Source organism: Plutella xylostella, chromosome Z (genome assembly GCF_932276165.1).
Source record: "Plutella xylostella chromosome Z, ilPluXylo3.1, whole genome shotgun sequence".
NCBI classification, from domain to species: domain Eukaryota; kingdom Metazoa; phylum Arthropoda; class Insecta; order Lepidoptera; family Plutellidae; genus Plutella; species Plutella xylostella.
Window position 1 is genome coordinate 14,220,170 of NC_064012.1, and position 18,669 is coordinate 14,238,838.

The 18,669-nt window shown below is 36.3% G+C and overlaps 2 protein-coding genes across 4 annotated transcripts in view; both read left to right on the forward strand.

The window, feature by feature from the left end:
• LOC105386471 (neuronal calcium sensor 2) overlaps positions 1-12,133 on the forward strand; it is a 143,085-nt gene extending 130,952 nt beyond the window's left edge. For both annotated transcript variants that reach the window (XM_038121880.2, XM_011557030.3), the window contains exon 5: positions 5,206-12,133. In XM_038121880.2, coding sequence (XP_037977808.1) covers positions 5,206-5,382 — 177 coding nt within the window. In that variant the 3' untranslated portion in view covers positions 5,383-12,133. The remainder of the gene's footprint in view (positions 1-5,205) is intronic.
• Positions 1-14,354, forward strand: part of LOC105386472 (neurocalcin homolog) — a 145,497-nt gene extending 131,143 nt beyond the window's left edge. The window contains exons 1-5 of one of the 2 annotated variants that reach the window (XM_038121879.2): positions 12,126-12,259; positions 12,336-12,487; positions 12,721-12,839; positions 13,323-13,511; positions 13,922-14,354. In XM_038121879.2, the coding sequence (XP_037977807.1) occupies positions 12,418-12,487; positions 12,721-12,839; positions 13,323-13,511; positions 13,922-14,116 (573 nt within the window). In that variant the 5' untranslated portion in view covers positions 12,126-12,259; positions 12,336-12,417 and the 3' untranslated portion in view covers positions 14,117-14,354. Of the gene's footprint in view, positions 1-12,125; positions 12,260-12,335; positions 12,488-12,720; positions 12,840-13,322; positions 13,512-13,921 lie in introns of those variants that run through there. The other variant, XM_011557031.3, reaches the window with a different exon arrangement.
• Positions 14,355-18,669: the final 4,315 nt, after the last annotated feature.

The window sequence follows — 18,669 nt, forward strand, 5'->3', positions numbered from 1 at the left end:
TGTACCTACTCCTATCTCTTAGGAATGTGTTTTATCGCCTATATATGCTTGACAAGTACCCAAACTTTTTACCGTTTACAAATCTACGTATGCGAATATTTATGTAATAAAGGTTTTCCTAAAAATAAAACTTTTGATAAAGTTCATAATGTCACGTTTACTTGGAGAATTACAACGAGAAAAGTATAATTTCCAAAGAGATTGGCGAAAGTTATTGAAAAATTCTTACGGAAAAATGTATCCATAACAAAAATTATATAATTTTTCCCTATTACAAGATTCTTAGTGGTACTTGTTACCAACTTTTATATACGGAGACGGCTTTAATATAACGTAGCTATCTACCTACAGGTATTTAAAAAAATCACTATTGAAAGATTCTTACGGAAAAATGTATCCATAACAAAAGTTATATAATTTTTCCCTTTTACAAGATTCTTATTGGTACTTGTTACCAACTTTTATATACAGAGACGGCTTTAATATAACGTAGCTATCTACCTACTGATATTTAAAAAAAAATCACTTTGGCCTGACATATTATTATCACGTGCTTAATTCTGAAATTCAAAATTGTGAGCATAAAACCAACTGTGCGATTTATATAAGCTCAGCTAATAATATTCAATAACAATTGTTTATCATATTTTTAAAAAACATCATGAAGGTACATTAGATACATTCCCTGCACGCACTTGAAAAAAGATCTCGAAACGTTTTAGGGATAATCATCATCACGACCCATTACGTCCCCACTGCTGGGGCACGGGCCTCCTTCCAATGAAGGAAGGGTTTAGGCCTAGTCCACCACGCTGGCCAAGTGCGGTGGTTTAGGGATAAGATTCACTTAAATTCTACTTGCTCACGAAATAGTTAGCTTCACAAAGTGCCTACTATTTAAGTTGCAAAGCGAGCAATAGAAACGCTCGTGCTAGGAATTCCTCTCAGTGATTGACTTCGTACCCAATAGTGATTCCCACCGACAGAGCTACTGACTAGACTCAGCTCGGGGCTCGAAGTCTGCTAAATTTTATACATGTCACACCAGGAAATTACATATTTCATTTTATTTATTCACACTGAAACACAACTAGACACGACATAATATTCAAAATAAATAATTAAATTAATAACTGTCAGTTATTTGGTAGAAAAACATGTTATTTTAATTTCCTCGTATTTAAATTAAAATCCTATTGCCCTGCTATAGATATCAATAAAATTTAGCAGACTCTGGACTCACTGAGTTTGCTGAAATGGCAGTGGGGCGGCCACTTCTGTTGAAATCCGGTATCTGTAAACTATCTATTGCTTTACCTCCGCTCTCTACCGTTTAGCTTGTTTGAGGATTGCACAGTTCTGTTCTGAATAACGTTCGAACTAGAGATACGTTACGAAAGCTTTGAAAATACTTTTTAATAGTTTGTTTGTAAACTTTTTTCAGGAAGCTCGCAAACTCTGTGACACTAGATTTTTCTGTGTTTACAAAAGGAAATGTGTACTGTTTTATTTTCATTGTGTAGCGTTTAGCTTGTTTTCAAACCAACCTCTCGGATACCTTAAAAATGAAATACGTTCATGTATCATCATCAAAAGTTCGGAAAATAATGAAAATAAATTGTGGTTGTTAGTATGAATGCACGATACCTATAACCTTAGAAATAACCTTTCTATTCAATACAATTCGGATTCGCTGTTAAATGTACCTCGATATTGCAGACGGCGTCATTAAGCTAGTTTTTTTCTAGGAGTAATTTCGTGCTAGTGTCACTGGAACTTTTTCATTGATAAGTCATAAGTCATAAGTCATTGCTCGCGATCCTATAATTGGTAGTTCATGCACCAACTCTTCGCAGGTGTTCTATGAAAATGTCGGTGAAACTTTCAGGTGACATACCGGCGAAAACTTTTCATAACAGCAAGCAAAACTAGGAAAACTCTGAGGTCGAAATTAACTTGAACGAAATACCTAATTTATAACGAGATTGCTCAGGAACTTCTTGCTCCGTCTTTTCTCCATCAGGAATATAATATTGGAGAGAAAAGGAAGTTTAGTAAAATAAGCCGCCTTTACAACCAATAATATCGCCAATTTTTTAAAATGCTACCTAGAATCTACAGTCCAACTTTAAAGTCATGACAATAAGGATTGCGATTTTGCTAAGAATTTTTATCATTATCAGTCATTTACTTACATTTACATTTTAAAAATAAAATACCGTTTGAGTATAGCTCTTTAACGGATTTGTCCTTTAATAAATATAATACATCGATTATATACGGTCTGTAACAATTAGTTAGAATCCACTTCCGTTTTCAGGACTTTATAATTTTACTAAAGCGCTGCACAAAATCGGTGTCAAACCAAAATCTATTAACTTGTTGATGCGTCATCAATAATGAATAATACCCCCGGATAAAAGAAAAGGGGTTACAAAACCTTGCCCTTTAATCATCCTTATTTAAAAAAACCGTATAGGTACATTACTTATTATGTGAGGTGAACTGTACCACACTGTAACTAGTCCTAATAGATAATAATGAATGAGACATCATAACGACACGACATCTATAAATTAACACCTATCAACTGGTCGACAGTTTGTCATTTGACTCGGGTAAATTGCACCATTCATTATTATGCTGTATGCTCTCTAATATTACTAACTTTCGAAGCACGAGTTATGAGGGCTGACGTCATAGTTATACGCTTTCAATTTAATTTGTAGCCAGGGTTGTACACTCTACTTTTTCAATAGAATCTTAGATTAAAAATATACGAATAAGATGTTAGAGAAAATTAAAGCTAAATACTATTTGCGACTGTCAAACAGAGATAATAGTTTTAAGTTAAACCTAATGACAACCATTTTACCTATGAATAAAGTCACAACCTAACTGATTCAAAATAAGAGCTGGCTTGAAAAGTGAGGTGTTCTTTGTCGAGACGTTTTTTACTCACCGACATTCCAGTTTGCTCGTATTGTTTATCAAACGATAGTTTCATCTAAATAAAGTTTGTTTGCGGCAAAATGACAACTTTAAGGACGTTACAATGCGTTTTTAAAAGTTTTATTTCCTACCCCAGTTTTGGTCTAGAAATTAATTTTATAACGTCAATTTCGGTAATTTTCTTGTGAAAAGAAATTATGTTTTAGATGTAATGTACTAGGTATTTTTAGAAAAGTTTCTAAAATTGGAATTAACATGACGAACAAAATAAGTTACTTTTTTATTGCCTGCGCTATTTTCCCTTGTTACAGGCTTAACAGACTGTAGTATAACCCTCCTACCGGTACTAAAGTGTATACATACTTATTTAAAACATACACACGTATACATCCTCACATGTTGCAGTCTTGCAGTGACATGTGACTACAAAGCGGGCTTGCCAGGGATGCGACTACTCAACGTCACGTCGCTCGCTCGGCAGAATTCTGATATTGAGGGCGCCCTGATAGGTTGATGAATGTGCGCCATTACTTGGATCCAAGTGGCTCCCGTATATCACAGGTTTCTGTGCAACAAGGTGATGCAATGGTTCGTTGCAGCGTGTAGGTACAGACGTTATTAACGTGTTATACTCGCTGGCCCTGTAGCACAGGGCGCTATTAAGACGTGACAAGAGTTCTCCGTCACGCTCGCTCTTGAGGCTGCGCGATGTGAGTGAGAGCGATGCAAAACTCTTGTCACGTCATAAATGCGCCCCGTACTAGCCCTTCTGAATTGCACAAATAAACTTTAAGCTAATGTCGACTGTGATAATGATTAAATGTGTGTATGCCTTGCTTGGCCAGTTTACGGACAGAAAGAGACTTAGATTTAATGCCGATCTTAGCTTAAGCTTCTTTGTGCAACTCACCAATACTTCTCTAACTTTTCAAAGTATATATTAGGTAGTTTTACCCATATGTACATGCTCTGGTACACAATGTAGAAGAAGTTGTGACTAATAAATCGAGCGATTATGTGCTGATCATGATAGTTAAGACACCTAACTTAAGTGAAACTATAATTTTTGAATTGTAAAATTTTACGTCGAATAAAAAATAATTCATTTCATTACTAAAAGTACGTCCCCGGCTACGGCTGTATCTGCGACGGTGGCGGTAATAAATAATAAGTAAACAGCGGATCGCACACTCTGTTGACAATTTGACAGCATTGAAAACAATGCTTTCAAAACACACATGTTGAAAACTCATTTGTAAACCTAGGGTGGCAAATGCAATCAGATCAGAAATACAATTAAAACTATCCTTTACACGTGACGCGCAAAGTCTAATTTCGTTTGTATTCAGTTCAAAAACTATAAATCATTTTCATAGAGTATGGGGTGGACAGCATGGTTCATTTTAGTGTTAATGTTTGAGGACTAATTCGTGTAATTTGTATGGAAATAAGTATACGTAACATTGTGGAACTTCGGACTTAATACTAGGACACGTATTTGCAACACAACGGCAGAGCTTTATTTATTCAACGGCCGTGATTATAACTTTCAGTTACAGTATGCTAGTATTATCGCGGTATTACACGGTAGGGTGTACCGTGTAATGATCACCTGCTATGTCCGATGCCTTATAATTACCACCGCAATTAAAGTGCTGTTATTTGCGGTGCGATACATGTTAAACAATCGTACAACGCCATCTGTGTAACAATAGATGAAGCTGGTGATCCGTTAAGCCGCCACACGTGCCTCGGACGCTATCGAGGTCCGATGCAGCAATATTTGCTACTGTGTTTGTCTTCATTTGTTTCTGTACACGGAAAGAATTGCCAATACGGTTCCACACTGCACGTATGCATGCAAATGTAGCGCAGGATATATTACCGGTCACTGATGGTAGATGGCGAGAGACTAGGTATATAAGAACATGGCATAGCTATAGCTACATGCTTATAGGGATTCGATAGTGTATTATTTGCTTTCTCCACTCGACAACTCATCTGCGACTCTCTAACATGACATAGCTATAGCTACAGACTTATAGTGAACCGATTGAGTCTTGTTTGCGGTCTCCAATCCCAACTCTAGTGCCCCTGGCCATCCCTGGTTCTATCGATTAGATCCATCCATTCAACACCGTGTTTCTTTTCTGGGGCTGACACCAGGCGCTTCCATCCTTCTCTGTCGCTGGCCAGGAAGTTGAGCTCTTGCAAGCAACACCGTCAACTAATGTGATTGGTTGTTTATTCCAGGCGATCTACGACATGCTGGGCGCTTGCTCGAGCAACCGGCCCGCCGACTCGGCCGAGGAGCGAGCCAAGAACATCTTCGCCAAGATGGACGAGAACAATGACGGCCAGCTCACGCAGGACGAGTTCCTCAAGGGATGTCTCCAGGACGAGGAGTTGTCCAAGATGCTCGCACCCTAAGCTGGGGAAACCCACTTTCAACCCCCACACCCACACCCCCCCGTAACTCAAACAAACGTGCTCGCGGCTTTTGGTAACTCGTAATGTGTGTCACTAGTGCACCCCTCCGCACTGTGACACGGCTTAGTGTCGACTAGAAACAATGTTCTCCTGTTCTGTATCTGCATTCCTCCTGTGTAATCCTACTCGTTCGTGTTAGTGAGAGACTGAATGTTTGTTGTTGTTGTTGAACATCTGGGTAATGCTGTGAACGGTTCTCAACGAGCGGAATATTTGGTTTGTATCGCTTGAGATTTCTAGTTGAGACTCGCTTCGGGCGTCTCGGCACACGTGTTGGGTATGTTTGGATTGTTGTCGGATTTGGCCGCTTACACACTTGGGTGTAGCGATGTGTGTGTGAACACTCGGGGTAGGTCGCACGGAGCACGCCGCGAGCTCGCTTGCTCAGCCACATTCACCCACAGGAAGACACGGTAACTTACAGAGCTCCCCCCTTCTCATTTTAAATCGTTTTGTACAAATAAATATTATGTATAAGTGATTATGATTATATTTATCGGTGTAACGAACTTAGGCCTCGATAACTTTCTCTGAAATGTTCATTCCTATTTAAGAAATTTTCTCATGCCTTTGAACAATTAAGTCCGTACCATCCGCAACTTTTAGATAACTCTATTATATTATTATATATTTATGGATATTGACTAGTCTGTCTCACTCGTCCCCCCAGCCACTATTGGACTGTTTCAGCACGACATTAAGTCAATCTTTATATTTTAGTGTAAGGTAGCTTTTAAGGGTAGAAATTGTATCAAATAGATCAGATTTAACTGAGCACGCAGCCCTCTCCGGGTCAGCCTTTGTAACGCGATAGTAGCTGAGCGTCTCCATTTGAAGCCATCAAAGCTAGACATTGAGATGCTACGAATATTCGCTTGAAGAAAGATGAGTTACCATGAATAGGGTGCCTAGCTTTTCACATATAGTTGGCGCATTCGCGTCTCGCTTTGAGTCCACCGGTCAGCACGGCGCGACGCATGACTGGCTTCATATAATTCACTCCAATTGCCTCTCAATGGGAATTGCTACCAACTAATCAATTCCAGTGGACAATTCCATCAAGTGGCGAGAATCTGATCCATTCGGTTCAACTTAAGTCAAACTATAGCGTCACAAACTTATCTGGCCGCTGACAGCTACCGTGGTCGTATACATTCCTGTCAGGCTTGTCTACCACCCGATAGTTGTCAGGCGGTCAGAAATGTTTCTGGAACTATGTACCTTTAAGTCATAAACAGTCATTACACGATAGTTTACTAGTTCTTAGTTAGAATATCTAAGCATACTTTGGGAGTGGTCAATTTTATTTTTACTCTTAGACAGGGATCTTATAGAATTTGGCGATACCCTATCCCGGTATGGGGTTGTTCACACTAGCGAATCATTTTGCTAATACACTTCGGTAACAAACTTAGGGCGGTTTTAACAGATCATTTGTGGTTGATCACATGCAGTACCCTTATTATCCAGTGATCAGATAAAATAACAAACCTTTATATCCACTTATGGCCCTGTGAAGTGTTGTAGATTTGGCACTCAGTCCCTTTCTAACACACTCTAGAAAGATCATCCAAAATCAATACAAAGGTCAACAGTTGGGGCCACTTTGGCCTTACGCAGTATTCGTAGGATTAAAGTTCCCTGGGTTCTTTGACTAATCAGCTACTTTGGCTTGTTGTTTTTGCAGAAGGGAGGAGGTTGCCAAGCCAAAGGGCTCAGTAGCTTCAGAGGACTCCGACTTTTCTATAATTTTGGGTTATATATCCATCTTTACCTTACTTTGTGTGTCAGAAAGAGAATATCGGGAAGTCGGCCATTACCGAAAGCCTGAATTTAGAAGTTTCCGACCAGGACGTCCTACCGGCTTATCGTATGGTCCCAAAACGTTGAAACTGACAGCTGAACTAGCCCATCGATTTAAAGGGATAAGTTAACTTATAGTTGGTACCTCATCAGAAATCAGTTCACCCATCTTAAAACTAAGATAACCGATAGAGCTGTCAAAGTTGCCTTTGTGGTCCGGTTATATCAGTCAACGAACTGATGACCGCTAAGATAGATGAAGACCAAGGTCCTCCACAAACAGCCAAGCGTGGGACACCCTTTGAGCAGGACGACGACTTGCCACAGGATTTCTTCACTAGTGTGGACAACCCCTTACATTATGTATCTATTTATTCTTGCATTTCATTTAAGCTATCAGATTTTTACTACTTCTCTATCATCCCCTACCTTTTACTACTTACTGTGCCTTCTAATCTGTATGTACATAAATCATTTCATTATGTTACATCCTCTTTCTGCTGTTAGGAGTGTGCAGCAAAGCTGGTCTTTTATTTTATATATTTTGGTCGAATTGGCAGTCTTTATTCCAAATTACGCTTGGCCCAATAGAATCTTGATACGTTCAAGTCCTTCTTACATACCCTAGAAAATTTACCCGATATTTATACAATTGTATTTGGGGGCATTTTGGGTCTGTACATTCGTAGGATTAAAATGCCCCCTGGGTTCTTTGTCTAATCAGCTACTTTGGCTTGTTGTTTTTGCAGAAGGGAGGAGGTTCCAAGTCAAAGGGCTCAGTAGCATAAGAGGACTCATACTTCTATAAATTGGGGGAAATTCGAATCTTATCATCTTTGTCTAACTGTATATGTAAGAAGGAATAGAGATGTTGATACAAGTCTATTGGGAGAAGTATTTAAGAAATTGGCATTTAAATCATGTTATTTTAAAATTTATCTGCGTATACGTTTTTGGCGCTGTATTAGAACTAATTTCATTTGGAAACGATGATGTTAAGCCTATGTAGGTGCCATGTTAGATTAAGCGGACGAACGCAGAAGTTAAAATTTAAATTACAATTAGATTTTATTTTAAACCAAATGCACAAACTATGCACAATTTCGAAGGAACCAACGCTTATAGTTTAGAGTTTTGTGTATTTATAAATTGAAGAGCTGTTGTGACGTCGATCATTGAAGACTGCGTAAAATCATCATTTTAATAGACCCTATTTAAATTTTATCAAAATTTCGTTTCGACTCATCAAAGCGTATACATTGGAAATAGAACCTTAATACTCATGACAGACAAATACATTCCACATTAAGTATTCTTAAATTAAGTTTGTTAATTTGTATACTCACATAGCTTATCTAATTTCGCGCATTGTTTTAATTAACTCGGTTAGAATTTAGTCTATTAAACGCATTACGAAAGTACGGTCATAGTCACAGCAAGACGCAGCCATAATAAATGTAATTTTGAAACAATTATTGTAAAGAAAGTCCAAGTTTACCAGAGTGATTGACTGAATTTTAAATATAATAACTTTTCGCTTAGGGAACAGGGATCAAAGTGATGTACTTCGGAGTTATCATGTCGCTATCGATTGACCGTGGACAGGGTCTCTAGGAAACATATCACATCACATAAACGATACAAAACTGTAGAAACATTTAATTTTAAAATCAAAAGTCTAAAGACTTGAAGCTTATTTTAAAATATAAAATCTATGGTATAAGTGCATCGCAACAGGGTGTTAAGGTAAGAGCGGTCTAGTCGGTTGGAAATATACGAAAACAAAAGTGAGAAAGTAAATTTATAGTAGGTGCGAGTACTTATTCCATTGATGCACAGATTCGATTCAAAACTTGAAAAATACAGCTGCGCAAACCTACTTTTTGTTTACGTAAATGTGAAAAAATCGTCTGCGGAAACGCTAACGAATAGGGAAGCGATCGGCGGACATTTAGAAAGTTTTGGCAAATGTAATGATGGATATTATATTTACATTAATCCATTATACTTTCAGAGTGATTTTGCATCTCCGATACGACATGGATACCAGACTAGTGCAGTATCATTATGAGTAAAGTAAAATGATAAAATTCATTTATATTTTACTTGTTTTGAAATCGCAATCGGGTGCGTTATCGATGTCTTATCAAGCGATGTATAAACACTCATACTCCTTGGACCTTCACAAAACGGCGTCAATTAAATTTTAAAAATATACAATGCTTCATCTACGCTAATAATTTATTCTGATAGTTATCTTTTCCACACTGATTTTTCTTCCTATCTGTATTTCCATAGAAATTAGAGTCTAATTAATTTTTACAAAAATCTGACACTCCCTTCAATCAAACAGCATACAGAAGATTTATATAAAATCGGAGGTAGGCTCGGGCAGGTTTACACTCATCTGTGACAACGCCAATGGGCGTCAAGGGCGCCCAGAGGCCTATGGCGGCCGTAGTTCGAAATTGGTTGCTCAAAAAATATTCGGTAACCTGTGACGGGCATTGTCCTGGCGAATCTTGACGACGTACTTTTGTAGCATAATTCATCATTAAAATATCTGTTGTGATAATTACATCAATGAGAAAATGTATATGATATACAAGAAAAAGAAGTTCTATTAATCAGGGAATGATAAATTATGCGAATAAATCGCTGTTGTTATATTCTCCTGGAGACAACAAGTATTCGTCAATTAACATCACCCAATCCCACGCCAGCATTTTACAGTCAAAACTCTAAAAGCTGCCGTATGATTGGTCCACCGGCGCATACGCTGTTGTAGTTGCAACTGTCACAGGCGGTTAATCAGCATGCGAACGCTGGTAAACCTTGTGCAGGAAGCATCTCGGAGTTTATAAGCTATGCGTCGTGCGCAAGCTAGCCAGTTGCGTGATCGTCGTCGGACGCCGGCGGTGACCGCGGCCGCCGTCCGGAAGCGTGTAAGCCCGCCCTAAGCTGCGTCCACTTGCCTGCTACTCAGTAGGCAATGGCATTTGCCGCGTCAGCCTAATAAATGTTTTCCGGCTTGGATAAGCCGGAGCCACTTCTATATCTAGTGATTGTATGTTCGCGATGAATGTTATATTATATTTAAAGTAATATTGACGGAGGGGAGTGTTACGGGTTTTCCTCGACGCTTGTGTGTGGACATGCACAATTGAGCACTAGTTTTAGGTATATTTATATGTGTTATAGGGAATAGTTTGAGCTGGTATAGGCTGTATATGTTGTGTTGCTTTTTCTGTAAAAAAGCGCTACTACTGTGTTGATGTATGTGCCATAAGGTTTGTCACTCACTTGGATTCGTTCGTTTCGGTTGCTAGTCCAATTTCCACATCTACCTACGCTGATTTGAAATCTGACTCTTTATTTCGAAATCTATCTCTCACCCTTTGTCATAGGTGTTGTACGGAGGAGTTTGTAGTAGAATCACGAATCTAAATGTTAGTGTTAGTATAAAGTCCCTAGTATTAATGTCCGCTTTTGAAATAATGTATTTACCTAATGCATTGTAACTTTTTGTAATCTTTTTTAACGTTGGAAACGTTATCTATTTGGCGTAAACTGTGCTAATGAAGTGTAGATTATTATGATTGATTCTCGTGTGATATTCAAACAAATGATATTCTGATGTGTTACGAAGATTCAAATTTAAATTTATGAAACATAAAAAATTATTCATTGGAATTGTAAACGTTACTTTACCATACCTGTGTACCAAATACATAATAGATACTAAATTCATACGTAACTGCAAACAGTGGTAGATAACGCTGTTTGAATAGGCGAAGATGACCTAATTCTAATGCGTCATGAAAATTTAATATATTTTGAAACTTTTGTCCTGTCCATGTTCGCTCTTCATCTCATTATAATGATTATGTATTGGTATTGCAAACATTTGTATAAAAGTAACGTAAGTTTTATTTTAAACGTTTCCAACGTGCTTAGTTTACGGCAAATTGCCACATTTTGTATTTATGACAAGTATTATATTATACTACAAGACCTGTTAGCTAGTCGACCGTTTTGTTTGTTTTAAACCTAGTTTGTAAAATTATAAAAGTGATAGTTCGTTAATTTTTATTTCTTTAAAAAAGATATTTATGAAACAGATTACTAGTAAAGTCTTTTACGTTGCGGTTCGAAAATGGTGCATATATTTTCTCTTTCTCGTAATCGTATTTGCTATGGACAGTTCGATATTACCAAAGAGCCATTAAATGGCAAAGGTAAAAACATGCGCCATTTACTTATCTCAATTATAACGATTTTATTAGCACTTATTATGGATGTACTTATTGAGAAGTTGTTTGTGATAATTTTTAGTTACCAATTGTATTGTATTGTCGGTCGACTCATGTATGTATTTAGCTGCATTGAAGCACAATTATTAGATGTAGCTGATTCTATTGAATGTCTAGATATTAACACATTCTATATGTTTACTAAAACGAAGTATGTAATGTATTTGTCAGGCGTATGTACATTGTACCTATGTATCCGTTTCCTCAACACATTTTGGCATAGTTATAAGTACATAGTTAATCGATAATTTATTGGCATTTAAAGCATTTTAAAACGAGGTCTCTGTCAAAGAACTAATTCAGTTTTAGCAAAACTGTTATGTGTATTTTAACCATTTCACTTTTGGAGAATCTTTAAGTCTGAATGTATTCAAAAGGCATTTATTAAACGTATTATTTACCGGAATCTAAAGTAAATTTTATCCTCAATTCTGATTGTGTTGATAAATTAAACATACCCTGGTCCTATTGTACTAGGGACATTGTAATTCTGTCATATTATAAGAGTACGTATTTTTAATGATTCACTTTTGCCTATTCATGTATGATATACAAAATACAAAAATAGTTCTTAATTAGTCTCTTCATTTAAAGTATCCTCTCTGGATAAGGAATATCATTGCTTCCAGACTTACTGCGTAATTTCAATTATAACCACCGATCATTTTAAATATTTAGCTAGTTATTAGATTAGAAACAAGGTAAATTCATGCTTTTTAACATTTTCTAGTCGGAAATGTATGTAATGTGTATTTCACCGTGTGTATTTTCTTCTAGGGGTCAAAATCACTAAAGTGAACTACCTGATTGTGGTTTGATATAATTGTTTACGGAGGAATATAATAACAATACAACAAAAATGGGTAAACAGAATAGTAAACTGAAACCAGAGGTCCTGGAGGATCTGAAGCAGAACACGGAATTTTCAGGTACGTATCTTGGGTAATACAGTAATTTCAGTGGACCGAAAATCTCAATTATACTAGTACCGTTATGAAGAGAAAAAAATATCTTACACTATACACACTATACAGTCAAGAACGATTTTTTACATTTTGGACTAGACTAAAACAGGACTATATTAAAACCCGAAACAGGATTATTTATTGGTATAAAAAACCCAATAATATGTTTAGTAATGGATTCATCCTGTAATTTTCAGACGCCGAGATTCAAGAGTGGTACAAGGGATTCCTGAAAGACTGCCCGAGTGGTCATCTTTCAGTTGAGGAGTTCAAGAAAATATATGGAAATTTCTTTCCATACGGGGATGCTAGTAAGGTAAATATCCAAACAAGTTAAGGATATTCGTAAATGTTGTAGTCCATATAATTTTTGGCAAATCAGACTTAGCAAAGTTTTTTCATTTGAATACAAATGGCGACATAATATTGTATAGCACACGGAGTTTTACGGCGCTCCACTTAATTATTTTTTTTTCCAGTTAAAAAGCACTCCTTGTATTCATTCCAACAGCACGTCTTTATTATTGAAAAATGTACAAAATAGTCGCTTATGAAAAATTTACCCGGAAAAGTGCTAAGTTATTTGAATCGAGATCAAGATCAAGCTATTTACTCTTCATAGACACCTCTAGTTTATGAAAGCGTTCAAAAACCTACAACACTTGCCTCAAACTCCAAACTCCAATTTACAAACTGCGTTCATAAACCCCCACCTCTCCCCCAGTTCTAACAAACTGCCTATATAAGAATGTGATGTAATATGATTTTAGTGAAATAAATAAATTCTTATTATTATTAGTTCGCCGAGCACGTGTTCCGAACGTTCGACGCGAACGGTGACGGCACCATCGACTTCCGGGAGTTCCTGTGCGCTCTCAGTGTGACGTCACGCGGCAAGCTCGAGCAGAAGCTCAAGTGGGCCTTCTCCATGTACGACCTGGACGGCAACGGATATATATCGCGCCAGGAGATGCTGGAGATTGTCACGGTGAGTGGTGCACGGAGAAAAACGGTCATTGCCCTTTATTGTCCTTATGAAGCGCGCCCAGAAATAGTGACCTCACGCTGGCACAGTGACCTTGTGTCAGTGCTTAGCGACCGTGCTTTAGAAAGGAAGGCATTGATAAACTCGTAGAGCAAAAGATGTTCAGAATTACCCCCTGAGTCCTACTTTCGGTTTACTATAGCACTTTTGCAACACCCTGTACAATTTGGCCACTCTATTCTATCCTCCGCGGTGTGTTATTGCCTGCACCTGGCTCAATCAGAACCTCCGTGAATATCCTGTTAAGGTCATTGATTTGGGAAAGTTCAGCATCACAACCCTCATTACATGCGCAATAACCCACTTCCAATATACCTACGCTTTATCTTACAAGAACTTTTCCATCGTTCCAGGCCATATACAAGATGGTCGGGTCAGTCATGAAGATGCCAGAAGACGAGTCCACTCCGGAGAAACGGACCGACAAGATATTCCGCCAAATGGACCGAAACAAGGACGGGAAACTTTCCCTGGAAGAGTTCATAGAGGGCGCCAAAAGCGACCCCTCGATCGTCAGGCTTCTGCAGTGCGATCCACAGTCCCAGTAGGGCATCAATTACCTTCTCTTGTCCCATAAATGTCCCCCCCTTTTTGTAAAAAGTCACCCCCTATATTTCCCGCTTGTTGAAGCTAGTGCGCGGTGCTGACCGCTTATGCACACCTTGTGGCCGAATGTTTGGATGATTGCGTTTGTTTTTGGAAATGTTGAAATTTATGTGAAATCAGCTAAGATGTTTATGTTCCCCCCCTTAACGCAATCACTATGATATGAAGATGCTTAGGCGAATAATTCGGTATGTTAAGTAAAAATTTTTGATGCTAATTCCAAAACCGTTTCGAGATATTATCTTCTTAATAAGTGCCTCATTCTTAAAAATATAAAATATTCAAGGATTCCGATTATTTTATCAAAAATGAAAATATAATTTGTCCTTCAAGACGCTGCGCAAGGTTAAAGTTTCAACCAAAGAGAATAAAAATTTTCAATTGTTAAATGTTTTCTATCAATTCTTCTGTCAATCTAAAGTGTAAATATTCACAGAGTTACGATCTTGATGACGTCAGCGGCTGCATGGTAGCGAATGACGTCATCAAATCTTCAAAGAGCCGATCTTTAATTATTTTTTATTAAATTAACGAGAGCAGTAAAATAAAAAATATTCAAATTAGTGTCTCAAATTCCAAGATACTTCAATTTAAAATTATAAAAACAATCACCATAAAATTACTTAACATACCGAATTATACATTTCTATAACTGAGTCATAAATAGATAGATTTTATGCGACCAATGCCCAGGTGTCCCCATTGGAGGAGCGGGTGCAATGTGTCAAAATCGCGCAACGTCATTGGTGCGCTCTATACCCGCTCGGCCGCTATTCGTCCATTGATGACGTTATCATAAAAGTCTCTCATCATTCTTCCAGAAATGGAACAGACGCAATATTGTATAAAATACACGAAATTGAAACATTTCTAAATTAATGACACAAATATGAAAATATCCCATCTTATCCTTCAACATTTAGGATTGTGGTTATTTTAAACTTTGAAAGTGAGATAACAAACGCAGCATCGAAACATAAGGACAAAACTAACAATTCATTAAGTATAGAGTTCTTTTTTTAATCTCCCTTAAATATTAATTACGATATAGGACTGTTTTCTAATTGAAATACTGTCGTGTGACACTCACAACATAAAATTAGTTTATTTGTGAATATTTACAAAACGATCTATCACAACATAACTGTTGCTTCAGTAACTTAAAGGTGGCAATTGGCTGCCTGCGACATAAGGTGCTGCAGGCGACTTTTCGCAATGTCGCTACTGGTTTGTTTGTATTTCTATTGGTGTGTCGTTGAGTTAAATGTCGCAGCGCAATAAATCTCATAGAAATTCGTAGAAACCACAAGGCCTAGCACAGGGCGCAAGACGCGCAAGCCAAGACGTGTCATAAGTTTGGTGTCGCGCCAACTCAAATCGCGCGAGATCGAGAGCGAGTGCGACGGAACACATTTCTCATGTCTTGTTGAGCGCGTCTTGCGCCCCGTGCTAAGACTCGAGTAGGGACAAACTGACACGTCGCCTGCAGCCAATTGGCCCCTTTAAGCGAAAATTATGTGCATCATTAGCGATACTCGTGGCTATAAGTAACTCAACTATCTACTTTATTTGGTGGACTTACTTTGGCTTTCTATTTATTGGACAGAATTGAAAAAAAACATAAAAAATATTCGCACAAATTGAAGACACGCAACATATTAAGTAATATCGACTTACTTTTACTTTAATTAAGGTTTAGTTTTAATTGCGTGAAATTCCTGAGTCAGCCTAAGTATTATTGTAATTTGATTGTGTTGCTATATGACGTTAGATATATGTTTGTATATTATATATAAAATATAGATAGTGTAGTGTTAAAAATTAACGCTTTTGGTAATGTCTAATATCAGCAAATAGATATGGTTTATTTTGGTAATATCAAATGTAATCATAGTTGAAATTATACCTATAAGTTTAAAATATGTTTTCGCTAACATACCTAAATTAAAATAATACCCTCAGACCTGTTATGGCCAGGATATATTATGAAAAACATTCTAAATTATTGTATAATTAAAATTATGGCTTTTAGTATTCTAAAACGTAACTAATAACAAAAAAATATACAAATAGTAAAATATAACATCACATGCAAGTAATAAATGGAAATTATGTTACATTATTATGATATAAGCACATTATTAAATGTAATAATTTGATCTTGATGTTCTAGTGCAAAAATAAACAATAAAAATTCAAAAAAGTATTTAGAAATGTTTCACAGCAATGTCTGGTTACAAGTTATCTGTGTGATAAATTTCATGGTGTCACTGTGTAAAACATGATATGATTTTTAAAGAAATATAAATTTTTGAATAAAAAATCACAATGCAATATAATACTTACCGAGAAGTAATACGGTGCACAATAGAAGTCGCATCGATAGCTAAAATGTTAAAAATAAGAAACCAATATACACTTTAATATTTTGCTTTGAGAAAACTAAGCATGAATAATTAATCATTATTTGGGGTTTTAGAAATTGATGTGTAGACAAATAATTACTACGCTGTGTTTTTTGTATTTGAATATAAGTAAATGTAATTATTATACCAACTTAAATTTAGAACAAACACAACATGTAACATAATATTATTATCATATCTGATAGTCATATAGAATTATTTTACAAATAACAAAACAGTTACAAGTACCTAATGGTTAAACTATAAGCAATAGATCTTATCGTAGTGGATTCAGGGCTGTGCTTTATCATTGCGACTTCTAATATGACTCGTGATGGCAACAAATTTATTTATTGACAATAAAATATATTATATTATCATCGTATTAACCGTGCCTAGAAATATTATACCGAGTGTAACATCGGTCCGTATGGGACAGAGTCAAAATATAGGACATTTAGATCTATATGCTGAGAACAGATGTTCATATTCTGACATATATACCTGTATTCTAGGTATCCTACGGGCAACTTACACCAAAATCTTTAATCTAGATTTAGTGTTAAGTTCTGTTTCTTAAATCCAGATTACGCACTAAATCTAGATTAAAGATTTTGGTGCAAGTCGCCCTAGTTTCAGGTTCTCCCATATTGACGTTACACCCTGTATATTCCAATTAGTACAAATGGAAACTTGTTCTTCGCAAACCACTTTGTTAATTAAAGCACTGTGTGTGGTAACATTGGTAAAATATTCTAAATATTAATGGTAAATTTATAGTATGTATGCACTAGATGTGTATTCGGAAAAAATAAAAAAATGCTAATAATCATTGACAAAATCAAGTACGGCTTTAAAAGATTTTTTTTTTCAATTTACCCATAATTTTTCCTGCTACGTACCAAATAGTGGAACAAAAACATAAATCAGCATAGAAAAATAAATAATAAACGAACCTTAATGAATATTTTTTTTAATAAAAACAAAAGTATTTCAGAAACATATTATGCATTATATTGACACGATAATTTGAGGCTAAAGGTGCAAAGTGGCGTATTTTTTTAGACAAATGAACTTCAAATGAAAAATAACTCTTAAAAAAATGTGAGCCCTTCATATTATTATGAATTTTAAAATACTTTTATAGAATAATAATTATTAGCCTTCATACATTCTTTCATCATGATAAAGCTAATTAGTACAGCTTATTTACAATGTGACTCTTTGACTTGCATGTTTTGTGTGAACAATAAATCTGATTATAACTTGCTTTAATTATTTGTCCCCGAAACTCGACAATCCAATATATTTTACATTCAAACCTTAATGATTTCTCCCTACTATTTACATGCCTATAACGTGACACAAGGTTTAAATAAAGATTACCTACATAATAACTGAATGAGTGGTGGACAGTCACGACATCTACACACAAACATCATGCAACAACCCAGTTTTTAACACTGCTATAAAGTGGCCGTCCTGTATATGAAATTTGATTTAGTTTATAATACACATACATATTTTTAGACAATATAATGATATACATAGATACAATAATATTTTATTCATCCAGACAATAGTTTATTAGAATAATTAAAATCAGTGTTCATGGTATTTGTATAACAAAACATATAAGTAGTTATGAAAAATAATTTCTATAATATTAGTCATTCAAACTGGATATGAATAATTTGTTTGTAGCATGAAATTTAAGCACAAGTTCTTTATCTTAGCTTCGAGGTGCCTCCCTACCAACAAAATGTTAGGCTAATATGTAATTGCACTAATAACGAGCTAAAATAAATGCGTCAAGGAGTTATAACAGGCTCAAATGGCGGCCATAGACAGTATACCACGCAGATGTGGGAATAGACCTATGCAGATTTTTGAACCTGCGCAGGCGACCGGCGCAGAATCTAAAATCAATTACTTAGGGCCACTTGCAGAAATTGACGTTTCTTAAATCGAGATTTAACACTAAATCTAGATTTAATATGTTGGTGCAAGTGGCCCTTAACATTTTGGTTGAACCCTTAGTGCCTGTTACTACCAGAGGCCTTATACACGCCTATTTGCCTGGCAGACCT